This window comes from Myxocyprinus asiaticus, chromosome 12 (genome assembly GCF_019703515.2).
Source record: "Myxocyprinus asiaticus isolate MX2 ecotype Aquarium Trade chromosome 12, UBuf_Myxa_2, whole genome shotgun sequence".
Taxonomy (NCBI): Eukaryota; Metazoa; Chordata; class Actinopteri; order Cypriniformes; family Catostomidae; genus Myxocyprinus; species Myxocyprinus asiaticus.
Window position 1 is genome coordinate 37,338,654 of NC_059355.1, and position 25,998 is coordinate 37,364,651.

The following is a 25,998-nucleotide window of genomic DNA, read 5'->3' on the forward strand; positions in this document are numbered from 1 at the left end:
TATATTACTTTTTCTTCTGCAGAACACAAATGAAGATTTTTGGAAGAATATTTCAGCTCTGTAGGTCCTCAGAGTGCATGTAAACGATGATCAGACTTTTGTAGCTGCAAAAATCAGACAAAAGAAACACAGAAGTAATCCATACTCCAGTGGTTATATCCATGTCTTCAGAAGTGATATGATAGAGATATAATCTAAGATATGGCTGAGAAACAGATCAATATTTAAGTCCCTGTCTTTTTTTTTTTTTTTTTTTTTTTTTCTGTAAATCATTGAGTAAATGATGAGAATTAAAATTTTTGGGTGAACTACCTCTTTAATTACCCAAAGTGTATCGGGTCATTAAAGACCCAAGACCCCCCCCCCCCCTTTTTTTTTTCTTTCTTTTCTTTCTTTTTTTTATTTTTTTTATTTTTTTTTTTTTGGCACTAACAAAAATAATCTTTTTATGATTCTCATATCTATATAAATGTATTATCACTGGATATTTATTTGTTTATTACAAGACAAATTAGCACTTCATTATTCATACAAATGACTATTATATCACGTTGACTTTCTATGTGAATATGCGTGTGCACACATATTATACATGCTATTTATTACTCTAGGTGGTGCTGATGTTTCAGTGATTGACTTGATTTACATTTGACGTGGATATTTGATGAAGAAGCAACATGGCAGTTAACTATAGCAAATGCAGCACAAGAACAGTTTGATTTGGCTATTGCAATTTAGGTGTTCTACTAAAATTATGCAAGGTGTGCGTCTATTTAGACTCAAAAAGTGCCTGAGATCCATTTGTGATATGTATAAAATCCGGGTCGCTAAAGATCATGTTTGGCTAAACACCCATGCATTTAAGGGTTAAAGGTGTCTCAAAATTGAAAAGCAGCATAAATTTTGGTTTGCTTTGTCATCAAGAAGCTCATAGGTGGAAATGCCCGTCTTTTAATAGCTAATAAATTCTGATGAACTGTTTTATTATTAATAAAAAATACTGATTATTATTACAAATACTGATATTATTATTAATGAATAATTCTAACAATTAGCAGTATTTACTATTATGATTATTTATGTAAATTAGTCGTTAAAAGAAACATTTTAGTATTACATATTAAAGCATATTTAATTTGTTCCAGAAGAATCACCGGTTCTTTTGTGAACAGTAGAGAGATATGAAGCCGTTTAAGCAGTTTAATGCTTCTAGCCTACAGTAATTCCACTGAGCCGAAATAAATCCACCGTCTCAGCAGTGCAGTCCTTTAAATCTACACGCGCTGTATTTATTTCCCTCAACCCACACACAGAAAAAAAATAAACAAGACAACATTGTTATTCTTCATACTGTGTGGTGTCTTCTATTAAATATGACAAAGGAGTGTCATTAAGACTGTGCTAGTTCGGTTTATGAGGATGTCCATATTTATGTGTGAACATTGATACAGGAGGATGGTTAGAGACATGATCTCCATAGACAGCGGACACGGTGATGATCCCATTAGCGCTGGCTGCAGTGGCACATGCTCAGTTACGCTTGTTGAAGGGGATCTCAGTAGGCTGCGCGTGAACACTGAGGTCATCGCCTGCGCTGAGGAAAAAATACTCAGCGCAGCCTCCATTTTGGGTAGTATGAAATAGACGAAAGCATAGTTTTGAGCCGCAGCTGCAAACAAACTGTTAACACTAGCGAAACGGCCTCTGCCATGGACGACTTGTTCAGTCCGCGAAGGTTTGTTGTTTCTTTCTGTTCCGGATTACTCGATTTGCACGCGCCTGCGTTTTGCAGGCGCCGCGGATACTTTTGCATTCTAGTGCAAACCGAGATGATTTTGAACTTGACAGCTCGTCTCGCTCGGCCACACACACACAAACACGCAAAGGCCAGCTAGGAGCCTGACGAGATAAAATGGGGCAGATGTTGTGTAGAAACTGTTGCTAACTGTTATGTAGTGCATACTGAATACGATGCTGTTCTAACAAATTAGTTTTATCCGTCTGTTATGTACATATTTGTTTAGGGAAATAATTTTCTGTTTTAGCGTACTGTTTTCTTTTGCGAAAAATGTCAAGACAACGAACGGTATTTGTGCACGTCGAGGCAGTAAGTTAATTCTCCTGGTTTTGATTTGCACTGTAATTGATTCTGCACACAGCGATTAAATGATTTATGTGTAAATACATAAACTGGAAGAGCAAGCACACGTTTATATAACCTTTGGAGGGAACGAAGCAGTCGGACGTTGATTGGCTTGTTTCGCGAAGTGGGCGGGATTTGGATCGATCATCGCGACTGCTGATAGGCAAATCAGCTTTGATGAACACTGAAAGGAGGCGATTTAAATGTGTGGAAAAGTGACATGAAACAGTTCGGATGACAGGGCGTGAAGTTTTCCTACTAAGTATGTTTCCATTAAAACATTGTTTATGTGTAAAAGTGGGTGTATTTTCTAAATGTCATTTCTTGCTTCTGCCTTGGAACTTTAATGCATGTACACAGCCAAGTTGTATGTAATTAATTTTTTTTGGGGGGGGTATTTCAGGCAGCTGAACAGTACACAAGGAGAGATTCGGGTGGGACCAAGTCACCAGGTGAGTAAAATTCTTACAAAGAGTTTCTAAAAAGTCCATGTTTGCAGATATATGGGATGTATTTATTAATAAAAGTCCTTAAACACACTTGACTTTTGCTCTGTGACTGTTATTGTCACAGCTGTTAGATAAACATCATGCTATAATGTGTGTAGGCCAAACTACCTGAATTACAGCCCCCACCAGCCCTGGAAACAGAGTTTGTGACAGAAAATGAGGAGCTGGTGTGGGCACCTGGGGTCAATGACTGTGACCTCCTCATGTACTTGCGGGCTGCCAGGTAATAGCTGCAGGGCCAGATGCCAGTTCATATTAATGTTTTACATTTATCTTCATAACCGCTTCAGGTTGTGTCTAAAAAGGGAAGTGATGTGTATGATTCAACATAACCTTTTCTATTTTCGTGTTTGCTGAATAATCAGGAGCATGGCAGCTTTTGCAGGGATGTGTGATGGAGGTTCAACAGAGGATGGTTGCCTTGCGGCTTCACGGGATGATACCACCTTGAATGCTTTAAATACGGTCAGTGAATGTGAGATCCTAACCAGTCTGCCAACCCACTAAATTAGATCATTTTAATGAGGAATTTGATTGATTTGATGTGATTAATTCAAGTAAGATATCATTGTAGTATTTCCTAATATTTAAGCAAGTAATTAAGCAATTATATTTTAATAAAAATTAATTTATTACCTTCAGACATTGTAATTGGATTAAAGGCAGTGTCAAAAGTTTGGTTTGAAATAAATTGTAGCTGTGCAAGTTATAAATTATTTTACATAAAAAAAATGATTGAGGGTTTGTTTTGCAACTTGTAAATTTTAATTTGTTCTGTGAACAGCTCCATGAAAGTCAGTATGATGCAGCAAAAGCCCTGCAGTGTCTGGTGAAGAAACCAGTTCCAAAACTCATTGAGAAATGCTGGTCAGAAGATGAAGTGGTGAGTCTTTTTTTATTCTCTCTCTTTATAGTGTTAAAGGGATAGTTCACCCAAAAATGAAAATTCTCTTATTTACTCACCCTCATGCCATCCCAGATGTGTATGACTTACTTTCTACTGCTGAACACAAATTAAGATTTTTAGAAAAATATCTCAGCTCTGTATGTCTATACAATGCAAGTGAATGGGGATCAGACCTTTTGTAGCTCCAAAAATCACATAAGTAATCCATAAGACTCCAGTGATTAAATCCATGTCTTCTGAAGTGATCCAATCGGTTTTGAATGAGAACAGACCAAAATGTAACACATTTTTACTGTACATCTTGCCATTGCAGTCTCTAGGCACGATCATGATTTCAAGCTTGATTACACGTCCTAGTGCTTGATGCATGCACACAGCACTAGATGGTGCTAGGAAGTGTAATTAAGCTTGAAATCATAATCCCCAGGTAGACTGCTGCTGTCATTATTAGTGCAAAATTAGTTATATTTTGGCATGGTCTTACCTAAAACCGATTGGACCGCTTCAGAAGACATTGATTAAACCATTGGAGTCTTATGGATGACTTTTATGCTGCCTTTATGTGCTTTTTGGAGCTTTAAAATTTTGGTCACCATTCACTTGCATTATATGGACCTACAGAGCTGAGATATTCTTTGAAACATCTTTGTTTGTGTTCTACAGAAGAAGAAAAAGTCATTCACATCGGGGATGGCATGAGGGTGAGTAAATAATGAGAGAATTTAAACTATTCCTTTAAGGTCAAGTACGACATATTGTGAGCACATATTTAAGGTTAAAAAATCCTCTTTCTGTTCATTTACAGAAACGGTTTATTAAAGGCCTCAGACAGTACGGCAAAAACTTCTTTAAGATCCGCAAGGAGCTACTACCCAGTAAGAAGACGGTAAGAACACCTTGCATTTCATGTCTAAATGTGTGTTTGTTTCTGTCAAATTTAAGTCTTCAATTTAAAAAATGCATCTGTGCTTAGGGTGAGCTGATCACATTCTACTACTACTGGAAGAAAACTCCTGAGGCTGTGGGGTCACGACCTCACAGGCAGCAGAGAAGGCAGCCGGTGTCTCGCAAAGTCAAAACTCGCAACGCAACAGCTGCGAACAATACAACATCACGCACTTCCTCGAGTAAGTCTAGCACATTGCACCATTTGTTTGATAATTAATTTCAACCTGTTTTTCCAATTGTGATAGGAAATGTAATACTATTAGTCACTATGTTATAAAGGCAGTACTTCCTATCAGTGCTGGTATCAACTACTACCTCACAATACGATAGACATTGCAAAACACTATGTCAAGATTCAATATATCATGATGCATCACAATATAATAACTTTGCCAAACCTTATTTGACCTAATTGACCTTATATTTTATTTTGGGTTGACTGTGTATTTCCTGTCTTCTATCTATAGTGGAGCCTAGTTCAGCCAGTGAAGATGATCTGGACAGTGAAGATAGTGAGCTGGGGGGCAAAGGTCAAGCCTGCAGTCACTGTCTAATCACTAGTAAGTTCACTTTACCCTTCATCAGTGGTGTTTATTAGGCTGTATATTCTGTGTATGGTACTCCATTCTGTTCATGTCGTAATTCTGTGACGATATGTGTGCGTTCAATCAGTAAGATACTTTATTTGGCCTGAACTTGGTTGAAATGTATGTCACTGTAATTTACCTGAATAAAAAAGCAACAAATTTCCAGTTCCTGGTCACTACATGGGATTCAGTATTCTTATGTTTAAGCTTCTTAATTATCAGTTGAATTAATTAATTTGGCAACACTTGTTGCTGTAAATAGTAACACTTAACAATAAGGTTCTTTATTGCAGTAGGAATCATGAACTAAATATGAACAATCACACACTTTCGTGTTATTAGACATTTTCGCACAAATGTTTTTTCTCAGACTCCAAGGACTGGCATCATGGAGGGCGAGACAATGTCTTGCTGTGCTCTAGTTGCTATTCTCACTTCAACAAGCACAGACGCCTGCCGCCTGTTCCAAAACCAGCTGATCCACCCTACCTCTTCAAACCTGTCAAAGATGAGGAAGAGGGGCTTGGAGTCAGACATGGGATGAAGACTCGTCGAAGCCGTGTGCCGCAACATGTAGGACTTTTTGTATAATTGGTTGTGCTCAGGGCTCTGTGTAAAGAGTATTATCTAATAGAGCTGTTCAGTCATGACATGAATTTGTAGGCCAACCAGGGAGGCTAATTCGCCATGGGTTCCCACTGGAATTTCTAATTGGTTTTTAGAATAGCAGTTTTTGATTTATGAGTAAAATAAGGTCTGTGGTTAACATTACTTGAAAAGACTGTCAGGTTTTGTTCTACATCATAAATTACACAATTTCATACCCTAAACACAAATTTTGAGTTGCTACATATGGATTAAAACATTTGTTCCATTAATTACCCATTATTAATCAAGCATGTATGTGTACATATTATACTTTATGCTTAGTAAATGTAATTCATCAGACAACCATTGTACAGTCCTTATTTTACCTTATTGAAAACTACTATTGTGAACCCCCCCCCCCCCCCCCACCCCCACATATACAAACAGAACAGCTCTATACTTCAGCCATCTAGGTGCTTTTAGATTGTGCCTGCTACCACTCTTCAGTCTCATTTTCTTATTTCAAATAAAAACATTGTTTAATTTAATCTTCTTATGTTTCCCCATGTAGATGTCATCTCTTCGAAGTGGGCGAAACAGGCCAACTGGAAGCCCTGACTCAGGCATGTCTCCCACCCCTGAAGATGCGCGATCTAATGGACAGTCCCCCAGAGCCAGTTCTACTGCTATGGCAACCAGGGCTTCCATCTCTGATAGCAAGAATGGAGTGACTGGGAAGGCCAACAAGGTGCTGATAAAAAGGGACCTTTTTTACTATTATTAAAAGTAACTGCTACTAAATATCTTCCCTTTCTCTTCCTTCACTTCCTGGCGGTAAGAAAAAAAAAAAAAAAAAAGACTAATTGACACTTTGCTAAGCTCCGCCCCCTTGGTTACAGTTGCTCGCTCTGATAAGCTCTGCAGAACTCACCATTGGAATGAATGGGAGATTGCCGTGAAAGACACGGTTTTTGGCAAGATATTCTCAAACAGAATGGATCATATTTTTCCCATTCATGAAGTTTTTTGTAAAATAAATTGTTAAATTACTCCGTAATTTGATTAAAAAACTGTGGAGACTGTGAATCTAATTGAATTAAGGAAAACTATTATTAGAGTCACTTGAAAAGAGAAACTTAATTTAATAGCGATTACACATCTAGTAACATTAGCGTAAGGGAACAGAGCTGTTTATAACGTCTCATAACACACTCATTTTGATGCTGTGATGCTATGACTTGAATCAATACATAAATGAATTAACCTTCAGTTATTAGCTTTAATTCACTTAGAGCAAATGTAGGTGTCGTTGCAGATGTTATGTTCATTTGGGAATAAGGGCTGACAGTTTAATCCATAACATGTTCTTCTCCAGATTTATTTAAAGATTTATTTTTTTTTCTAAAGAAAGAAAAATACTGCGTGTTTCCTCTCTGGGTAACTCGTGTCACTATTACAAATGACCCGGCAACTATGGTTTTTACATGTTTTTTTTTTTTTTTTGGATTATTTAAAAAAAAAAAATCCCATTTAAAAGTACTCAAACCCACATTACTTCCATAGGCTCTCATTGGAAAATAGCACACACGTGTCAGAGTAATGGCGGAAGGGCAACAGTTGCTACGACAGGATTGGTCAGAAGCGCTTTTAAGCTGGGGCTTAGCGAAGGGTCAGTTGCCTTAGCACAACTCTATGTATTTAAAGTGTGTAATAAAGGTTACATATCACAATGCCCAGAAATAATTTGTAATGTCCTGTCAGTTGTCTATGTATTTGATAACAAACGTTATGTTATTATGTAGGTCTATGGCTTTGTTTATGTCTTTGTCTTCATTTGTCTATATGTTTCTTTTGAGTTGTTTATTGATTAAGAAAAAAAAGGGACCTTCTCAGTCCAGAGTTTGTAAAAAAAAAAAAACTAACTTTGCAGTGCACAGCTGTATATGTATCCTGTTTGTATTTGTTTTTTTTATGTTTCTTTCTCATTAATCTTTAGAAGATGAAAGTCGAGGTATCCATAGTAAAGGGTGTGAAGAGACAGAGAGAGGCTGCTGCTCCAGATGCTGATGAGCCAGAAAGGAAAAACATGAAACGACCCAAGAGTCAGGTAAGGGGAACTCACCCAACAGAACTGCTACTCGGTTTTATCTAGTTAGTGGCACACGCTAAGCCAACACAACTCTGTAGAAAGCTTAACTGGTTACTCTGTCTCACCCAGCAGGGTCCCGACTCCCCGTCAGAAGGCGAGGGTGAAGGTGAGAGCTCAGATAGCCGCAGTGCCAATGACGACGGCAGCAGTGACACTAAAGACATCGATCAAGACAACCGCAGCTCTTCCCCCAGCCTGGCCAGTCCCCTGCAGGCCAATGAGAGCGATTCAGACTCCCCAGCACCGCCCCCTCCACCTGGCACCACTCCCCAAACCCTGCCCCAGCAGGCTACTCCTACCCCAACAACAGATACCCCTTCTCAAACACCACCACCTCAGCCCTCAGTGCCTGTATCCTCATCTGCACCCTCTCCTGGAGCTTCTACTACCCCCTCAAAGCCAGCATCTTCTGTGGATCTTTCTCAGGAGGTTCCATCTCCAAGCGCTTTCAGAAGTGGTCCCAGAGGCCCTGAATCTCCCACCTCTTATTCAAGCTCTTCATCTCAGCAGGTGCAGGGTCAGGGGCAGTCTTTCTCTGCACCATCCCATCATAAGCACCATCCTGGCCAAATGCAGAATCCTTCAACTGGGTCCAATCAGCCACCAGGGTTTGCTCCCAGGCCGCTACACATTCAAAGGGAGAGTTCAGTCCCTCCTCTTCCCCCTACAGCAGCATCCCAAATCAAGCCACCTCCAACCACACCAATTCCACCCTCTCCCAAGCAGCCCTCTCACCTTCCTGCTCCTCCACCCCATTTTCTCCAGATCCACCACAATCTGCCACCACCTCCTGCTTTGAAACCTCTCACCTCTTTGCCCTCACAGCACTTGCCTTGCTCCCAGCCTCCTCCACTGCACGTAATTCCGCAAAATCACTCCTCTCAGCCATCCCCTTTGACTCCATCACAGAGCCAGCAGGTTAAAGGTCACCCAAGTGGTGCCCCTCCGGCTGCAGCTAGTTCTCACCCACCTCTACCACAAAATCGGCCCAACCCTGAGTCCACTGCTCCATTCTCTGTTTACTCCTCTTCAGTTCCTGTCCCTGCTCATCAACCCTCCACGTCCTCTTCAGAAAGCACTCCTGTTGGACAGGCTCATATCAAAGAAGAGCCAATTGATGAAGAGGAGGAGTGTGATAGCCCGCTTCCTCCTCGCAGGAGTCCTTCTCCAGAACCGACAGTCGTTGAAATACCCATCCATGCAAGCCAGTCAGCAAGGTATTTGAGAACTGAGATCAACTTTTTCAAAAATATACCACAATACAAGTATAGTAGCATATGCATTTATGGGTAGTTGATGCATAACATGTCCATGGAATTTTTGTTTATCAACATAAAGATTTTAGGTGAAAAGTTATATGAATGTATAAGGGAAAGTGTGTAACTGGTCCCCATTTCTTCCCATGTCCTGTGGTGTGACGTATTTTTTTAAAAGTACAAACATTCCATGTAGTCTCTAATTTAATATGAGGTCATTGAAATGGCATGCATGATATATAATATATATATATTTTTAGCAATATGCTGTTTAAAAAAGTTTTTGATTTTAGCATGCTACACCACATTAAAATGTATTGTATGTATTCCCCCCCCCACACACACACACACACACAATCTGTTAAAATCCCTTTTACATTTTTGTAAAAAAAAAATAAAAAAAAGTCTGTCTAAAGCCACATATATTATATTTGATACATGGCTTTCTATAGCATCTACATCATACTGAATGTACCTGATGTCTACTGCCTAGTTTCCATGCTCTTCTGGAAGCAGAAATCCTTTTAATATCATTTCCAAAATGGTCGCCTTAATATTGTGATAAAGTAAAAGCAGTGCGTAAAATTAACTGTGGCATGTATCAAGAGAAACTGACATAATTGAAGTCCTATACAAAAATGAATTGCTGGGTCTCACAAGGACAATGACCTTTAAAGCCTGATTAAATATGATGAAAAAATCACATATTTAGTTTTTTAGATATTTTCTATAGGTTAAAAACAATTTTTTTTTCCTGATTATTTCAAATGTTAGGGTTTATATGGTTAAAAGAGCCCTGCATTTCCTTTTAAAACAAACCAGGTTTCAAAATAACACTCTCTAAGATTTAACATTTATTTTTTTCAATTTAGCACACAGTATAATTTGTTTGCCACTTGCAGATTCATCAAACACCTCAACCGAGGCTACAACTCCTGCTCTCGCACAGACCTGTACTTTACTCCTTTGGCCTCCTCAAAACTGGCCAAAAAACGAGAGGAAGCTACCGAAAGATCCAGGAGAGAGGCAGAGCTGAGTGCTCGACAAGGACGGGAAAGAGAAAGAGAAAGAGAGCGGGAGAGGGAGAGGGAGAGAGAAAGACAGCGAGAGAGGGACTCTGATAAAGCTTCTGTAAGTGGACATCATATTTACTTTGAATTATACTTGCTGTATTTCACCTCAAAGTCAAAGAAAGAAAGAAAAAATTATAATTTGCTTAAAGAAAATTATGACATTATTTTCATGACTATTAAGCACACCCCAGTTCTCAGTACTGTAATGCAATGTATCTAATTTAAATTAAGTATTTATGGTATAGTATTTGTTGTACTTTATTTTAATGTAAATCATTTGATTACACTAACTACTTATTGTATTACATAAATGAGAATCACTACAAAATCCAGAAAACATTCGGATGCATTACCATAATGAGAATATCGGGAAATGTGCTTAAATGTTCATCATTACTGACTGCACTATTTTGAAGGTATTTGCTCCTGTTTTATAACAATAACAACAGAAAAAAATCTGTATCGTGAGAAATGTCTCATTTGATATCTTTTGAAAAAACAGCTCTTGGAAAAAGATTGTAATATACAATTTTCATTGTTGTCATTTTTTTATTTACAGCGTGCTTCAAGCTCATCACATGATGGTCGCATGAGCGATCACCTGCTTTCTGCCCATGTGCAACCAGGTCGCCTTTCATTTGAACCCCCTCCCCCCACAACCGTGGCAGCTGTTCCACCATATCTTGGCCCTGACACCCCAGCCCTCCGCACACTCAGCGAGTACGCCCGCCCCCATGTCATGTCGCCCTCCAATCGCAACCATCCTTTCTTCATGCCTCTTGGGCCAGGTGAGCACCTGCTAGCCTATCACATGCCAGGTCTCTATGCAGCAGACCCCGCCCTCCGGGAGCGAGAGCTTCGTGAGCTGAGAGAGAGAGAGATCAGAGAAAGAATGAAGCCCGGATTTGAGGTCAAGCCACCAGAGATGGAGAACCCACTCCATCCATCAGCTAATCCTATGGAGCATTTTGCTCGCCATGGGGCCCTGCCTCTGCCTCATGTGCCTGGGCCACACCCCTTCGCCCAGTTCCACCCAGCCATGGAGCGCAATGTAGCAGCACCCCCCCGGCCGGAGATAACCTATGCTGAGCGGCTGACAGCTGAGCGACTCCATGCTGAAAGAATGGCCTCTGTTGCCGCCAGTGACCCTGTTGCACGGTTACAGATGCTCAATGTTACGCCACACCACCACCAGCACTCACACATACACTCCCACCTTCATCTGCACCAACAGGATCCACTCAACCAAGGTGAGAACTGAATATTCTTTAGAGAATTCTTTAGAAAATTTGAGAGTTTAATTTAAAAAAAAAAAAAGGTGAAGTATGTAGCTTCTGTGTCATTAGCATCACAAAACAACATTTTAAACACCTGATTTCAAACACGGAGAATGTTTTGACATAGCCAAAATGTTACACTTTTAGGTGAAATCAGTCTGCAAATGGCTTACTGATAGTGGACTGTAGATTAAGCTGGGATATGAGAAAGAATTCTAACACTCTTTACCTTTAAAGAAAGTATACTCAATCTCTAATGTTGACATCTTTTTCTTTTAGGCTCAGGTCCTCATCCTCTGGTGGACCCATTAGCTGCTGGCCCCCCTCTGGCTCGATTCCCTTACCCACCTGGTGCCATTGCCAACCCTCTACTGAGTGAGTTACCCCATGAGCACGAAATGCTGCGCCACCCTCTGTTTGGTGAGTCACCAAATAGACTCCCCTGTTTCAACCTCTGTTCCAAAAAAGAGAAATCAGAGCTTATCTGAAATGACCGGTGAATGTTTCTAACTTGAATAGCTGCTGAAGATAATTATAATTTTTTTTTTTTTTTTTTTTTTCTTCTCCCAATTTGGAATGCCCAGTTCCCAATGTGCTTTTAAGTCCTCATGGTTGCATAGTGATTTGCCTCAGTCTGGGTGGCAGAGGACAAATCCCAGTTGCCTCTGCATCTGAGACCATCAACCCGCACATCTTATCACGTGGCTTGTTGAGCACATTGCCACGGAGACATAGCACGTGTGGAGGCTTCATGCCATCCACGCTCAACTCACCACGCGCCCCCCCAAGAACGAACCACATTATAGTGACCATGAGGAGTTTACCCCATGTGACTCTACACTCCCTAGCAACCGTGCCAATTTGGTTGCTTAGGAGACCTGGCTGGAGTCACTCAGCACACCCTGGGATTCGAACTAGCGAGCTAGCGATCTCCAGGAGTGGTAGCCAGCGTATTTTACCACTGAGCTACCCAGGCCCCCTCAAAGATAACTTTACATTTTTTTACACTTATTAAAAGTTAACAACTTTAGTAGCACCAAGCGACTGCTGTAATGCGACAAAACTACAGTGCACCCATTAATATCAATGAAGCTGTCTAAACTTAAAGGGGTCATGACATGAGGAATTAGATTTCCTTGATCTTTTGACTTAAGAGATCATTGTACTATAAAAACACTAATTTTCTGAACTCAAAACTTCCTCCTCACTGCAAAAAGAGCATTTGTTGAACCCAAACTGCATAAATGACTCATTCTCTACTTCCTCCACATTGTGATGTCTACCACAGTGTGACATATGCATCTGACCACCTCCACAACAACACACCAACACCTACTTTATCACTTCTGTAGCCAGCCCAGTAGTGGTGAGCAGTGAGATGGCAAGGAGAGAGCAGGTCAGTCAAGAGCAAAGAGCCAATCATAACAGAGGGTGTTTACTGTCAAGTCTTAAAGGAGAAGCAGCAGCAAAACCAAGCATTTATGACAGAGGGTCAGAATGAGGGTGGAAAAAGATCATGTTTGACTAATTTATTTATTTATTTTTATTTTTTTATTTTTTTTGTGCAGTAAAAAAAAGAGGATAATTTTCTATCCGTTCCGGAGTGGAACTTCAATAAGTTGCCCTTGAAGGTCTCTGCATTGTTCTGTCTTTTCTGAGTGCTGAAGTAAAGCAATTATTGTTAATTCACACATTTGATTCCGTTATTCACTTTATCTGACTCTGAATTTTATATTAATCTGACTCCAATTTTAAGTTGACCTCTAATTTATATTTAAGCTCTAATTAATTACTGATCATTCTTTTAATGTAACATTTTTAGGTTATTGATTACTCTAAATCCTCTTCTATTCATTGTCCTTTTGATCTTTGGAGACTTACGCCGGCCGTTATTAAATTACGTAAACCTCCCGAAAATGGATAGCCAGTTCCGTTCTTAGTCAGCGGTTGTAGGGTTAACTAATATCGTCTGGTTTGGCTTTTCTCATAACCAGACGATATTGCCGCTTATTCACATACATACAACTTGCTAAGACGGGCGGTGAGCAGTGACTGAGAGTCTTTAAATGGCGTTCTCCTACCCGGTTGTCCTGGGTGGTTTCTCCTATATTAAAGCTCCAGTATGGTCTACCCTGGTCTAATGAAATTCAAATCCTACCCGGTTGTCCTACCTGGTTGTCCTAGGTGGTTGTCCTACCTGATTGTCCTGAGTGGTTTAAGTTCAAACTGAGAGTCTTTAAATGGCTTCCTCCTATATTAAAGCTCCAGTAATGATTTCAGAGGAATTCAGAATAAATCAAATAATAACAATTTATTTGTCAGGTAGGATATAAAACATTGTTGCAGAAATTCAAATCAAAGCCAATTTCACATGATCAGAATAAACAAGCATTACTAAAAAATAAAAGACAAGTCAAAGAAACATACCTGACAAAACTACATGCAGCAGTACAGCATGGGAGATCTGCTTACAGATCCCCAGAGCTTCATGCCAACTTTTCTTAAATATCTAGACAGAATAAACATTGTGTACCAAATGGTATTATCCTTTGAACAATGAGAATTTGGGGGTGAATGGGTTCTTGACTTCCTGGGGTTTAACCTTGTTAACTTATAGGAGATCATTTCAATTGTAGGTCAAGGAGGGGGATAGACCTCCAGAATTATGCAGTATTTGGCAAAGACCTTATAACTTTGTTACCATTAGTTTTATCAACATGGGAAAGAGACCACTATACCAGTCGCACAGAGACCTCTTAAATGATATCAAACACATACAGTTGCATTCTTTGTTTTCATGGTATTTGTTATATTTTTACATATAAATCTTGTGTCTTTTGTGTTGGTCCAGAGCTGATGAAGGTGAGAAGGGGGAGAGAGAAGGGGGGGCAGCAAGGTGATTTGCAATTTATCACACTGTGGTGATATTCAGGTGTTGATTTCAGCTTTTGTGAGTTCTATGATGTTGATTCTCGCAGAGTTCTTTGACTTTTACCGGAAATGGTGCCTTTTGGTTGTAAACATTCTGGTGCCAGCCTTACATGCAAAAAACTTTATTAATATTATAAGTGAATCTCAAGGAACATATTGAAATAATAAAAAAGGCGTGTCATTACCCCTCTAAAGCATAGCGATTTTTGTGTGTGCTTCCTATGCAGACAATTTCATTGATTTTTTTTTTTGGTACTAATTTAGTTTTGTCCTGTCACACAGCTTGCTTGTAGTGTAGACACAGTGTATCGTTATAATGCATAACAGATGAGTTGTTCATGTAGGATGTTTCATAATATTTGTTACTATTTAATTTACATGAACTAATGACCTGTTAAGCATTAAATAATATGGGGATGGGCATGAGTACTCAGAAGTGACTGGAATGATCGATCACTACAGCACAATACATGTGGGACAGTTTTTGTTTATTCTCTCATAATGGAACCTCAACAAACATCCAATAACAGCCAATAATCTTCATTTTTAAGTGTGTTGATTTCTCTGTGTACTCGAGCTGCCAAAATGACCAAAATGCACATCCCTAATGTAACTTAATGTTTGTTAACCTATTATTGCTTTATTGTTTCACAATAACCATCCAGAGTCAATATATACAGTACATTATAGTCAAATAGCAGGAAGTACTGTAGTTAAATGTTACTGAAGGGAGTTTTCTTCACAGGGGCACCATTCCCCAGGGACTTACCAGGACCCCTGGTTCCCATGTCAGCTGCACATCAGTTGCAGGCGATGCAGGTGCAGTCAGCAGAGCTGCAGAGGCTGGCACTGGAACAGCAGTGGCTACATGGACATGCACACTTGCATAGTGCTCCTCTCCCAAGCCAAGAAGACTATTACAGGTGAACCACAGGGGCCTTGACATTTTGTTCTAAGTGCATGTGTAAATAAGCTCTTAGTTTGACATGGAAAACATCTGTGACATTAAAGTTACTCATAAAAGGCATCTGCCAACTTTTTACTTCCGTTATGTGACATTGGCTATTTTCTGTGAGAAGGGCTTGAATTTTATCTATTAGGAATTTATTGGATTGCGAAAAGGGGTCTCTATATGACAGGTGGTTGGAGGGTAAGTGTTGAAAAATAAGGGTGCTTGGTGAAATCAGCTGAAAAGGAAATTCATTTTAGAGGCAGAGCAAGTTATTACATTGTGATGAAAGATTACAAAGACAAACATGTTTTTTTCCTTTTTGAATAACATGCCCTGATGAATTGTTTACAATAACAACAGAAACGTCTATTAAGAAAGTAGTTGGGTCTATTCTACTTCCATTAACTTTAAGACTCAGAGTTTCAGAACACTATTCTCTGCTTTTAGTGCAGCCTGTAGAGCATACAAACATTTTTAGTTAACCAGAAAGTGGCTTTAATTTACAGTGTTTTTTATAACAGAATTTGCCGTCTCAGGCAGATTACAGCTGTTTTTAACATCATTATGGCGCATGAATTACTTCTTTTCGATCACTTTTGTGGGAATCACATTGTGTATTGTGCTCACAATGCAGTTTATCTCTGCAAAAAGACAAAGTGCACAGTAAGATTTCACATAGGCTTTTTTTTACCTGCCTGCTTTGATTCTCAATGGCTTTACCTATTTGTTCTTGTTTTCTTTTCAACAGTCGTCTGAAGAAAGAGGGAGACAAGCAGTCCTAAAATGATTGACACCTACACTGTTGAGTGGATTCTGTGTTCAGGGTATCAGACCTTTTATTTCAGAAGTCCCTGCATGGGTTTATCCCTTTTTCTGCACTTATTGACTCCTTTGTGCTATATGAAATAACTAGCCTTTGAGCACATTGAATTTGCTTTCCTTGCATGAACACTACTTAGAAATGGTTTCTATCAAAAATGAAAATCCCATGTAATGTTGCTACTACGCTAAAAGCAAAGTACTGTAGATTTCCTAAGTATTTGAAAAGTGTTGTCCAATCCAGAGTTTATCACAATTTAGTTTCAAAGTTTTTTGAAGCATTCGTTTTGAGATTGTAAATATTATATGTTTAAAATAATATATTAACTGTTAACTTTAAAAGTTGCAATGATAGATTTGGATACAAAAACTTCAAATGACCTGTGTGCAAAAAGTGCATGCTTTACATACTGTATCCTACTTTTTCTCTGACAGCCTCTTTTCATCTATACCTCAGAGCACTTATTAATATGTATAACCCAAGAACAGTAAACTCTACAATACTTTTTCACCTACCTAATTTAGCTTGTTCATCATTTGTTTTAGACCAAATGCAGCCTAAGTATTAGTATGTTGTTAACTGTAGTGCTGATCTTGCCCTGTATGGATGCAGTCCATTCCAGAGCTCGTCCATATTGGCATAAAAAGTTGCTTCACTGCCATGGTCATATTGAGGGAGTCCATATTTAAAAAAAAATATTTTCTCTATGACACCTGTAGACTTGAAAGTTGCAATAAAATACCTAATGGCATATATAATTATATCCTCATTACCAGCTACATTTGACATTTTAACTCCCCTCCAAGCATGTGCACTTGGTAGCAAATTTAACAACCTGGCATCTGTTTAGGAAGTGGTGACAATGTTACATTTTCATAATTAGGCAGGATGGGAAAGAGCACAGCATTATCACAATAAACTGAAATTTATTATAAACAAACCACAGACTAATTTTGTGACAGTTTATTGCATTACAAGTGGAATTGTTGTGCACTACTATTAATTGTTAATATAACAATATAAAACATGAAATGGTGTGCCATTGTTTTGTAAATGGGACCTGAGTGTTCAACAGCATTTTTTTTAAGTATATGAATATTTTAAATGGGAAATATACTCCCATTTTTAGTATCCATGTTTATATACTTGTCTTTACATGCAAGTGTTCTGTAGTTGCAAGTAGGTGAACATTTTCGAAACTACACTGTCATTTTGATAGATGATGATGATTATAAACAGCTTGCACCATAATTACCCTTCATACACCCCAGTACATTAATTAACTTGTCATACCAACGGCAACAGTCATCAACTCGAGATCTTTTTTTTTTTTTTTTTTACTAAATTCATTGTTTTTATGCGTTTTTATTTTTTCTGAAGCTGTTTCATATACACCTGTTCTTATCACACTGACATCAGTCTCCCTTTACAACCAGTGTGTTAGAAATATTTTACATACAGGAGTCATAATGGCACTTTCTGATAACTCCATAACTTCCAACTTTATTTTTATGCGCAAACTATATTCTTTCCTTCACTGAAAATTATATGAACTTTTTTTAAGCTTTGGTAGCATGATGTATTTGCATTTAATAGATACATCTAGAGTTATTATTATTGGAAAAATGAATTTTATTCACTGGCGACCAAAAGTTTGGACTAATGTACAGATTTTGCTGTTTCGGAAGGAAATTGGTACTTTAATTCACCAAAGTGGCATTCAACTGATCACAAAGTATAGTCAGGACATTACTGATGTAAAAAACAGCACCATCACTATTTGAAAAAATTAATTTTTGATCAAATCTAGACAGGCCCCATTTCCAGCAGCCATCATTCCAACACCTTATCCTTGAGGAAACATGCTAAATTACTTTGTTAAATTTGGTACTGTAAAATCACTTGCCATTATATCAACACAGCTGAAAGCTATTTGGTTCGTTAAATGAAGCTTAACATTGTGTTTGTTTTTGAGTTGCCACAGTATGCAATAGACTGGCATGTATTAAGGTCAATATTAGGTCAAAAATGGCAAAAAAGAAATGGCTTTCTCTAGAAACTCATCTGTCAATCATTATTTTGAGGAATGAAGGCTATACAATGCTTGAAATTGTGTACACTACAGTCTTCACAGACAAAGGACAACTGGCTCTAACAAGGACAGAAAGAGATGTGGAAGGCCAAATGTACAACTAAACAAGAGGATATGTACATCAGAGTCTATTTTGAGAAATAGATGCCTCACAGCTGACAGCTTCATTGAATTCTGCCCTATCAACACCAGTTTCATGTACAACAGTAAAGAGAAGACTCAGGGGTGCAGGCCTTATGGGAAGAATTGCAAAGAAAAAGCCACTTTTGAAACAGAAAAACAAAAAGAAAAGGTTAGAGTGGGTAAAGAAACACAGACATTGGACAACAGATAATTGGAAAAGAGTGTTATGGATCTTAACCCCATTGAGCATTTGTGGGATCAGCTAGACTGTAAGGTGCGTGAGAATTGCTCGAAAAGACACCCACATCTATGGCAAGTGCTACAGGAAGCGTGCAGTGAAATGTCACCTGAGTATCTGGACAAACTGACAGCTAGAATGTCAAGGATCTGCAAAGCTGTCATTGCTGCACATGGAGGATTTTTTGATGAGAACTCTTTGAAGCAGTTTAAGAAGTTCTGAACATTTTTTTCAAATTGTAATAGTAATTTTTCACTTTTCATTTTTTTTGATCAGTTGAATACCACTTTGGTGAATAAAAGCACCAATTTCTTTCCATAAGTGCAAAATCTGTACATTATTCCGAACTTTTGGCCACCAATGTATATACACCACAAATTAATTTGTATGTGAATTACATAAATATGTATAGCACAACTTGGGTCCTGAATATAACTGATGCAAAACCAGTTGCCACTTCTGGTCCATATCAACCTAATATCTAAAGCAATACATGTCTTCTAACTGAACAAGTGTTTGTACGGAAAAACATATTTGTTTCCCCTGTTACTTTGAAGGCTTTTCTTTAAAAAAAATAAATAAATTGTCCTTTGATAAGTTATTTATTGATTGAACACATATTTTGTAACATGAATATATTAAACATGAAAATATTAGACTGTTAGGAAATATGTCCTAATATGTGTATTTACTAAAGAGTGTTTGGTGTGAATTTGTGCAAAATGATCCCGTTCCTGTACACTGGCCCCTTTGTGAGAAATACTCCAAAATAATACTAGATTTTTATGGTTCATCCTCTGTTACCTCTTTTACGTATCGCCGCAAGTACTGGATAGCAGATATTGCGCTCACATTTGCCAGAAGAGCTAAGAATTAATAGAGGGAAAAAGGATTATGTTAATTTTGTGTGCTCATATTATCTGAATAAATTGCCTAATTTAATATGCAACAGACTGATCATTGTGTCTTATTATAGAAATCTAGCATTTTCAGGTTTGTCTTACCTGCTTTCCACATGTCTGCGGATTGTAGGTTGGTTGATTTTAGTACCCATGATGCAAAAGCAATGCAAACAAGGCACATGTCTGCTTGCTTCAAGGAAAAAAAGAAGCAATCTCTGTCTGCAAACACAATTTTCAATGTTAGTTTAAAAATTTTCAATCTCATCCATTTCCTCAAATTTTACTGACAGCATAAGGGTGCATGTCATTAAGAAATGTTCAGGTCATGTTTCACACCAAAAGGAAATAAATATACAGAACTGTTAAAAAGTCAGACAAATTAGATGTTTCACGAAAAACATTTGATGTTTATTTTATATTTTCTGCTTCAGTGTATCAATAGGAAATGTCAATTTTAGATTTTCAAAGATTTATTTTGCAAATAGAAAACAATAGAAGTAAAAAAAAAAAAAAGAGGTACACAGAGCCCGGACCTCAACATCACTGAGTCTGTCTGGAATTACATGAGAGACGGAATATTTTTTTAATTTAGTTTAGAAGTAGTTTTTTGTGTGTGTTGACTGCTCTTTGTATAAAGTTAATTGATAAAAATTATTCATCATTTTATTTTTGAAAACATCCTCACTTTACATTTTTCACATCTGCCTATAACTTTTGCACAGTACTGTATATCATTTTGCACAAATATATTGAAAAAATAAAGTTTTTTTTTTTTTTTTTGGCATTGTGACTATTTTTATTACAATTAAGCACAGTTCCCCTCAAATTGTCATTACTGTCACAATAAAAACGCTCCTACGCATTTTTTATTATAATCAGCATAAATGTAATTAAGTATAAGAAATACTTCCTTGATGTTTAAATACTGTACATTTGTACTTAAATGCACTTTGAAATGTAAATAATTTATTTTTATCTCCGCATTACAGTACATTACTTCATTAATTGTCATGAAAATAAAGCAAAAACATCTAATTGTCAGACGTAATCTGATTACAAAGTAATTAGTTACTGTAATCTAATTACGTTTAAGATAAAAATAATGTAACATTACATTTGAATTCTTGTAATCAGATTACAGTTACTGACTTTCAATTAAGTTAATTACTTTTAAGTACATTGCAAGGGATATATATTTCTAAAAAAATATTATGTAGAATTCATGTAAAACATGAATTATGTTCATATGTACATCTGTTTGCATTTCTGTGACAGCTGGAGGGCGAGCGTCCACTAATGTGTCATTGTAAGGGAGAAACGTATGGTGCTGAGAGTATGAGTTGTGGGACAATGAACAAAGAGGAAATATAGACTTTATTTAAATTCGTAGAGTGAAACAAATAATTAGTAATGATTACTTTTTCCATAAAATAATCAGTAAAGAAATCTGATTAGAAATTTGGAGAAGTAGTTAGTAATTTGTAGTGGATTACTTTTTGGGTAATTTACCCAATACTGATGGTCATAGACTTCATGCAAAATATATTTGCAAAATCTAATTTCTTGTTTTTTCCTTTTTGTTTTTGGTGTAAAATATTGTCAAGGCAGTTTTCATGAAGACAATGAAATTGTAAGACAAAGAAACTATTTTAACACACTTACATAAATACATGTTAAACAGACTTTACCTGGGCCTGAGAGAGTTGCCCCTACATGTATCTGCTGATCTGTCAATCGTCCCAAGGCCTGGTTCTCAAGGAGAAGCATTGGAAAATTTGAATGAGCTACAGAAGAATTTGAGGTTATTCTGGTTCCACAATTTGCTGTAATGGCTTTGTCAGCTGTTGTAGTCTTAGGAAAAACACATGAGGTGGCCATTCTACACCAGGTCTTTTCCATGAAAGACAATTTGATTCGTCTTAAGGAAAGGTTTCTCCATGTTCTTTGGTTACTATGGCTTGTAATATAGCACAGGTTTGGTGTTCCAGAGGGGCTTGCATACCTTGTTTGCTGATTTCGGATTTGGGCACTCTTTTTTTCACTGTCTGAATGTTTCACCTCTTCCACCTCTGGAAACACTAGGTCTCTGACCACAGAGTGAGAGGAGGAATATATAGGAACCATCTTTTTCTCACTTTTCGTCGTACTTTGCTCTGAAGTAAAGAGAACATCAACCTCAAAGTCTGACAACAAATAATCATATGTCTCAGGCACAGACAAGTTCTGTGCAAATGGAAGTGAAACGACAGAGGTGCTTCTGCCTGGACTTCTCTCCTGGCGTTGCTCTAATTGAGTGTCATTCCTCAAAATTTCAAACAAGGACAGCAAACACTGGTCTTCTAGAATATCAGAAATAGATAAAACTGGAGAAGGTGTTGATCTCCTCATGTTACAGTGATCCAATAGAAAGGTACTCATGGTGTTGTCTTGATCACTGGTTGTAAGAAGCATCTCTTGCATCTGTGCTTCCGAATACATGTAGGGTTGAAGTTCACTCTCAGGAGGACATAGACTTGCAATCTCCTCGGATTCACTTTGATAGCTTGACTTAGTTTGTTCTGGACCTTCTTGTAGGAGGTCTTTTCCAGATGTAGACCCAAGGAAATTTTGAGTTTGCTCTTGGCTGTCAAGGGGCTCAGGACTAGGGTTTGCACTTGTATGGAAAAGGTTTAGAAACTCTTCATCAAAATCCGAAAAAGTTGAGAATTCACAACTCGATCGGTCTGGTCTAGAGTCATCGACATGTGTGAAATAGTCCGAATCTGCAGCGTCATCTACCAGGCCACTATCTTCTACGCTCTCATCTTTAGAATCAACCTCACCCCTGTCTTGAAGATGGGCATCAGCAGTTTCTATAGGGCTGCATTCCCCTTGAATAATGCTTTCTCTCAATGGAGAGCTGTTATTTCCTGTTCTAAGCTGCAAAATATCATTTATCGTAAATTTTTCCATTTCATCCCAAAACGAGGAAATGGCATATATGGGTCGAGTTGGACCTACTGCTGCTTCTAGAGTCTTTGCACTGTTACTGGAGGATTGTAGACAATGTATCTCTTGGGGAGTTAAGGACTCTTTTACATTATCCATAGACTGTCTAAAAAGTTCTTGCAGTTCTTTTCTTTCTTCTTCAGTGTCTGAAGGAGCAGTTGGAGTGGAGGCACCCAGAATAAATCTGGGACTTCCCTCCCCTGTGTCATTAAAGTGGCTTAAATGATCAATTGTTGGTTGACATTCATAGTTGAAAGCTGTCCTTTCATGATTCCATATTTGTGGCAAAGGGCCATCAACATTCTTAAATACTGACTGTGGGATCTGTTTAGGAGTTAAAAGTGACGATGAATTTATAGAGGGAGGATTACTTTCTAATTTTGCTTCTGGAATATCTGTTGTGCTTTCTTTTTTTAAATGTATGGCATAGCTTATATTTTCCCATTCATCATCAGATGATCCAGCAGGTGATTCACATTTTATATCTTGATTATGAAGTACATCATGAATATTGGGCAAGTGAGAGGAAGAATTTTCATTGTGAGCATTGTTTTCTTCAGATGCACATTTGGGAGGTTGTTCAAATTTGACCTGTATTGTTTGTCTTTCAATTATTTTGATATCTGCCTCTGTATTGTTATTTAAGGAAGCATGATTCTCTATTATAACACCACTATGCTGACTCACATTTTTAGAAGATTTTTTTTTTCTTCTTTTTTTTTGCCCGGAAGTGCCAGCCTTTTCTCTCAGGCGAACTGGGCTGTCATTCACAGTCACAAACCAACGTTCCTTCTCTTTTGTTGGCACTGATGAACTGTCTGTCACCTCAGTTCCTGTTTCTGTACCATCTGTGCTGTTTCCATGCCCTATATCCTGGGTAAATGGTGAAGACATTTCCGAGACTAACTTGATGATGGCTTGGCTTGATCTATTCTCACCCTGACTCTCGCCATTTCCTCTTAAAATCCCTACATCTAAGTCTGTCTGGTCAGAGGAGTTGCTGTCTTCATTAGTTTTGTTGTGATCTAATTCCAAACATTCATAAGAGGCTCCCTGGTCATTCAATCTGATATCACAAGCCTGTCCAGCAGTCTTGGCATTGCATTCTGTAAACTCTGAATTCTCTAATTGACCTATTTCTTGTGTTTTGCACTGCGTCTGTCCTTCTGCACTGCTATCTTTTTTATAGAGAGGTTCAGAGCTTGCCTTTGTGGAAGGAGATGACACATGGATGGATGTTTTGTCATCGTCATTGTCACTTAGGCCAGAGTCATCCAAGACTGCAAGCTTGGCCTGCTGTACAGAGCATTCCTCACTCACTGTACAGAAACAGTCCCAGTCCTGCTCGGCTATTAGCATGCTGTGGTCAAAGTCATCCATTTCAGCTGGGCTTATACGCTTTGTTCTAACATCTGAAAAAAATAGAATATCTATTATTTAGAATTATCGATTAATTTGTTTTGTACACCTTACATTGCTTCTTTTGGAATATTTAGGTGGAGAGTAAATACTGGGCGCATAATCACTTTTGAAAGTAATAGACAAAGGTTTTAAAAGAAAAAAAAAACACCATAGCAACACATTAGCAACTGCTAGAACACCCTATCAACAAACTTGAAACAATTCCGAACACCTTTGAAAATATTGGGAAAGTTGCCTGGCCAACTATAAAATCATGGTGGCACACAAATGTCAAATTGCCTACAAATCTAGTTTGTTATTAAATGGTTGAGTGAAACTCAAGTGAAAGGTTGTGTTAGTAACAATAAGATTCTAAGTCAAAAGATCACTTGTACAAATGTGTGTTTCAATACAGAAACTGACTTGCAAAAATAAACCCACCCTAAGAAATATTCACTGGAGTAAAAAAGTGTGACAAATAGCGCCATTCTCCTATTAAAAAAACAAGATCTCTATAGATTATTATTATTATTTTTTTTTTTTATGGGTTATTCAAATATCCCCCCCCTCCCAAATATGTGGTCTTGGAAACCAAATACATTTTCAACAAATAAACAAAAAGGGAAACATCCTTCTGTCTCTAATTAATGCAAATAAAACCTTTTAAAACAATACTCTGTAATCTTCTTATAACTTGATGCTTCTTATAACTAGAATGCACCCAAAATGTCTCCAATGCCACTTTGGGAATCATCCTGTAAGCTGACTCCAGAGCAGACTGTACCCAGAGTACATATTCACAACAACTCACTAGAGAGTGATTTGTGGACTTAAAACATGTCTGGCAGTAGCAACAGCCAGACCCACAAAACATACCAGCATGCTCTCCTTTTGTCTTAGTGTTGTTGTGCCTTTTGCAAATATTTGCATGGCCCTAATTTTATGACCTGGATTTGTCACTTGATACCTACAATTAAGATCATGATTTACGACCATTAATAAGAAATAGTCTTATCTTATCTAGCTTGTGGGGTGTGTCCTTACAAACATTCTGGGTGCTGCAATAACTGCATTAAACTATGCTCTCTTTTGTTATTTTTTCCTTTCATTACAATTTAAAGGAAGGTGACTCAGTGTAATTTTCTGGGAAAATCATGGCAATAAAGAATCTTTACAATGTTCTTTCAATGTCCTTGCTCATTTGAGATTTTATGTAGGGGTTTTGCTAAATCATGTTTGAGTTTTATAGATATAGCCATCATTTTAATACACAGACTGAGTTTTTACTATTATGTTAGTGTGTGTAGTGTGCAATAATTCCATGATGCCAGTGCAGTGCCAGTCAATTTTCATATACAGGAAATCCCTTATCTGTGTGTTTCACTTCACAACCCTTAAAAAAGCCCATTTGCACTATATGATATGCAATATGATAGACCGGGCTAAAGTTTACATCAGGAGCCTTTAACATGCTTAAAATCTTGTATTACATGACCTAGGTCTTTTCTGTTGTGCAGCTGATATAATGTAGCATATTTTTAAGCATGCATTTTCATGCTGTGCACTGTTTTCTTTGACCCTCAATACATGTAATCGGCAGCCATTGAATAGTTGTATTTTGTTAATTTTAGAGCAAAAATAGTTGAACTCTTATGTATGAAGTGTTTTTTCCTTGGGTTCATGGTTAAGGACTGTTTTGGTACAGTATCACTAGTGCACACACCACAGGCCAATGGAAAATATCTCCACATGCAAAAACTACTGAAGCCCTTAAATAAATGCTCCACAAAGTTCTAACTCTTTCATATTTAGTTCCTATACAACATCTCTTATGTTTTTCCTACCTTTATCTGTTGATCACACTTTCAAAACTCTTCAGTGTTGATCAAGGACTGGCATGGCACACAAAATCCCACTGCCCTTGTGTGAAGGAGAGGGGGCCCTCTGTCCAGGTCTGTTATAAATAGAGCTATGTGTCTGATCACATGGAAGTTTATGTGTGTGCTGGAATTCTCAGAGGGGAATTCTGTTTCAGATTTATAATTAGGGTTTCTCTGGAGACATGATATGTATTTGTCACTGGTCAGCTATTATCTATTGCTCATCCATAAAGG

The 25,998-nt window shown here is 37.9% G+C and overlaps 2 protein-coding genes across 11 annotated transcripts; one reads left to right on the forward strand and one right to left on the reverse strand.

Moving 5' to 3' along the window:
- Positions 1–1,530: 1,530 nt before the first annotated feature.
- Positions 1,531–19,569, forward strand: LOC127449291 (arginine-glutamic acid dipeptide repeats protein-like). Of its 9 annotated transcripts, XM_051712631.1 has the most exons (19): positions 1,532–1,735; positions 2,160–2,405; positions 2,547–2,595; positions 2,751–2,875; positions 3,018–3,117; positions 3,437–3,535; positions 4,365–4,445; positions 4,533–4,686; positions 4,975–5,067; positions 5,465–5,667; positions 6,254–6,430; positions 7,679–7,789; positions 7,901–9,048; positions 9,990–10,218; positions 10,720–11,410; positions 11,717–11,857; positions 14,289–14,333; positions 15,114–15,291; positions 16,069–19,569. In XM_051712631.1, exons 4-19 carry the CDS (start codon positions 2,856–2,858, stop codon positions 16,100–16,102), a joined length of 3,504 nt encoding a protein of 1,167 aa, XP_051568591.1. In that variant the 5' UTR covers positions 1,532–1,735; positions 2,160–2,405; positions 2,547–2,595; positions 2,751–2,855; the 3' UTR covers positions 16,103–19,569. The 9 variants fall into 9 exon arrangements, with proteins under 9 accessions (XP_051568584.1, XP_051568589.1, XP_051568586.1 ...); XM_051712624.1 differs by lacking the exon at positions 2,160–2,405 and having other exon boundaries at positions 1,531–1,735; XM_051712629.1 differs by lacking the exon at positions 2,160–2,405 and having other exon boundaries at positions 1,531–1,735; positions 11,717–11,812.
- LOC127449294 (PPARGC1 and ESRR induced regulator, muscle 1) lies at positions 19,319–25,820 on the reverse strand. Of its 2 annotated transcripts, XM_051712634.1 has the most exons (4): positions 25,729–25,820; positions 21,184–23,895; positions 19,598–19,714; positions 19,319–19,459 (listed from the first exon to the last, which is right to left on the reverse strand). In XM_051712634.1, the coding sequence occupies exons 2-4, from the start codon at positions 23,861–23,863 to the stop codon at positions 19,377–19,379; spliced, it is 2,880 nt and encodes a 959-aa protein (XP_051568594.1). In that variant the 5' UTR covers positions 23,864–23,895; positions 25,729–25,820; the 3' UTR covers positions 19,319–19,376. The 2 variants fall into 2 exon arrangements, with proteins under 2 accessions (XP_051568594.1, XP_051568595.1); XM_051712635.1 differs by lacking the exon at positions 25,729–25,820 and having other exon boundaries at positions 21,184–25,055.
- Between the last annotated feature and the right edge of the window lie 178 nt (positions 25,821–25,998).

Coding starts and splice junctions, on each gene's coding strand:
- LOC127449291 (XM_051712624.1), top strand. CDS start 1,710: ATGGACGACTTGTTCAGTCCGCGAAG. Junction 2,596..2,750: donor GGGTGGGACCAAGTCACCAG/GTGAGTAAAATT, acceptor TAATGTGTGTAG/GCCAAACTACCTGAATTACA. Junction 15,292..16,068: donor AGCCAAGAAGACTATTACAG/GTGAACCACAGG, acceptor TCTTTTCAACAG/TCGTCTGAAGAAAGAGGGAG.
- LOC127449294 (XM_051712634.1), bottom strand. CDS start 23,863: ATGGATGACTTTGACCACAGCATGCTAATAGCCGAGCAGGACTGGGAC. Junction 19,715..21,183: donor GGCAACTCTCTCAGGCCCAG/GTAAAGTCTGTT, acceptor TTGTGTTTGCAG/ACAGAGATTGCTTCTTTTTT. Junction 19,460..19,597: donor CGCAGACATGTGGAAAGCAG/GTAAGACAAACC, acceptor ATTAATTCTTAG/CTCTTCTGGCAAATGTGAGC.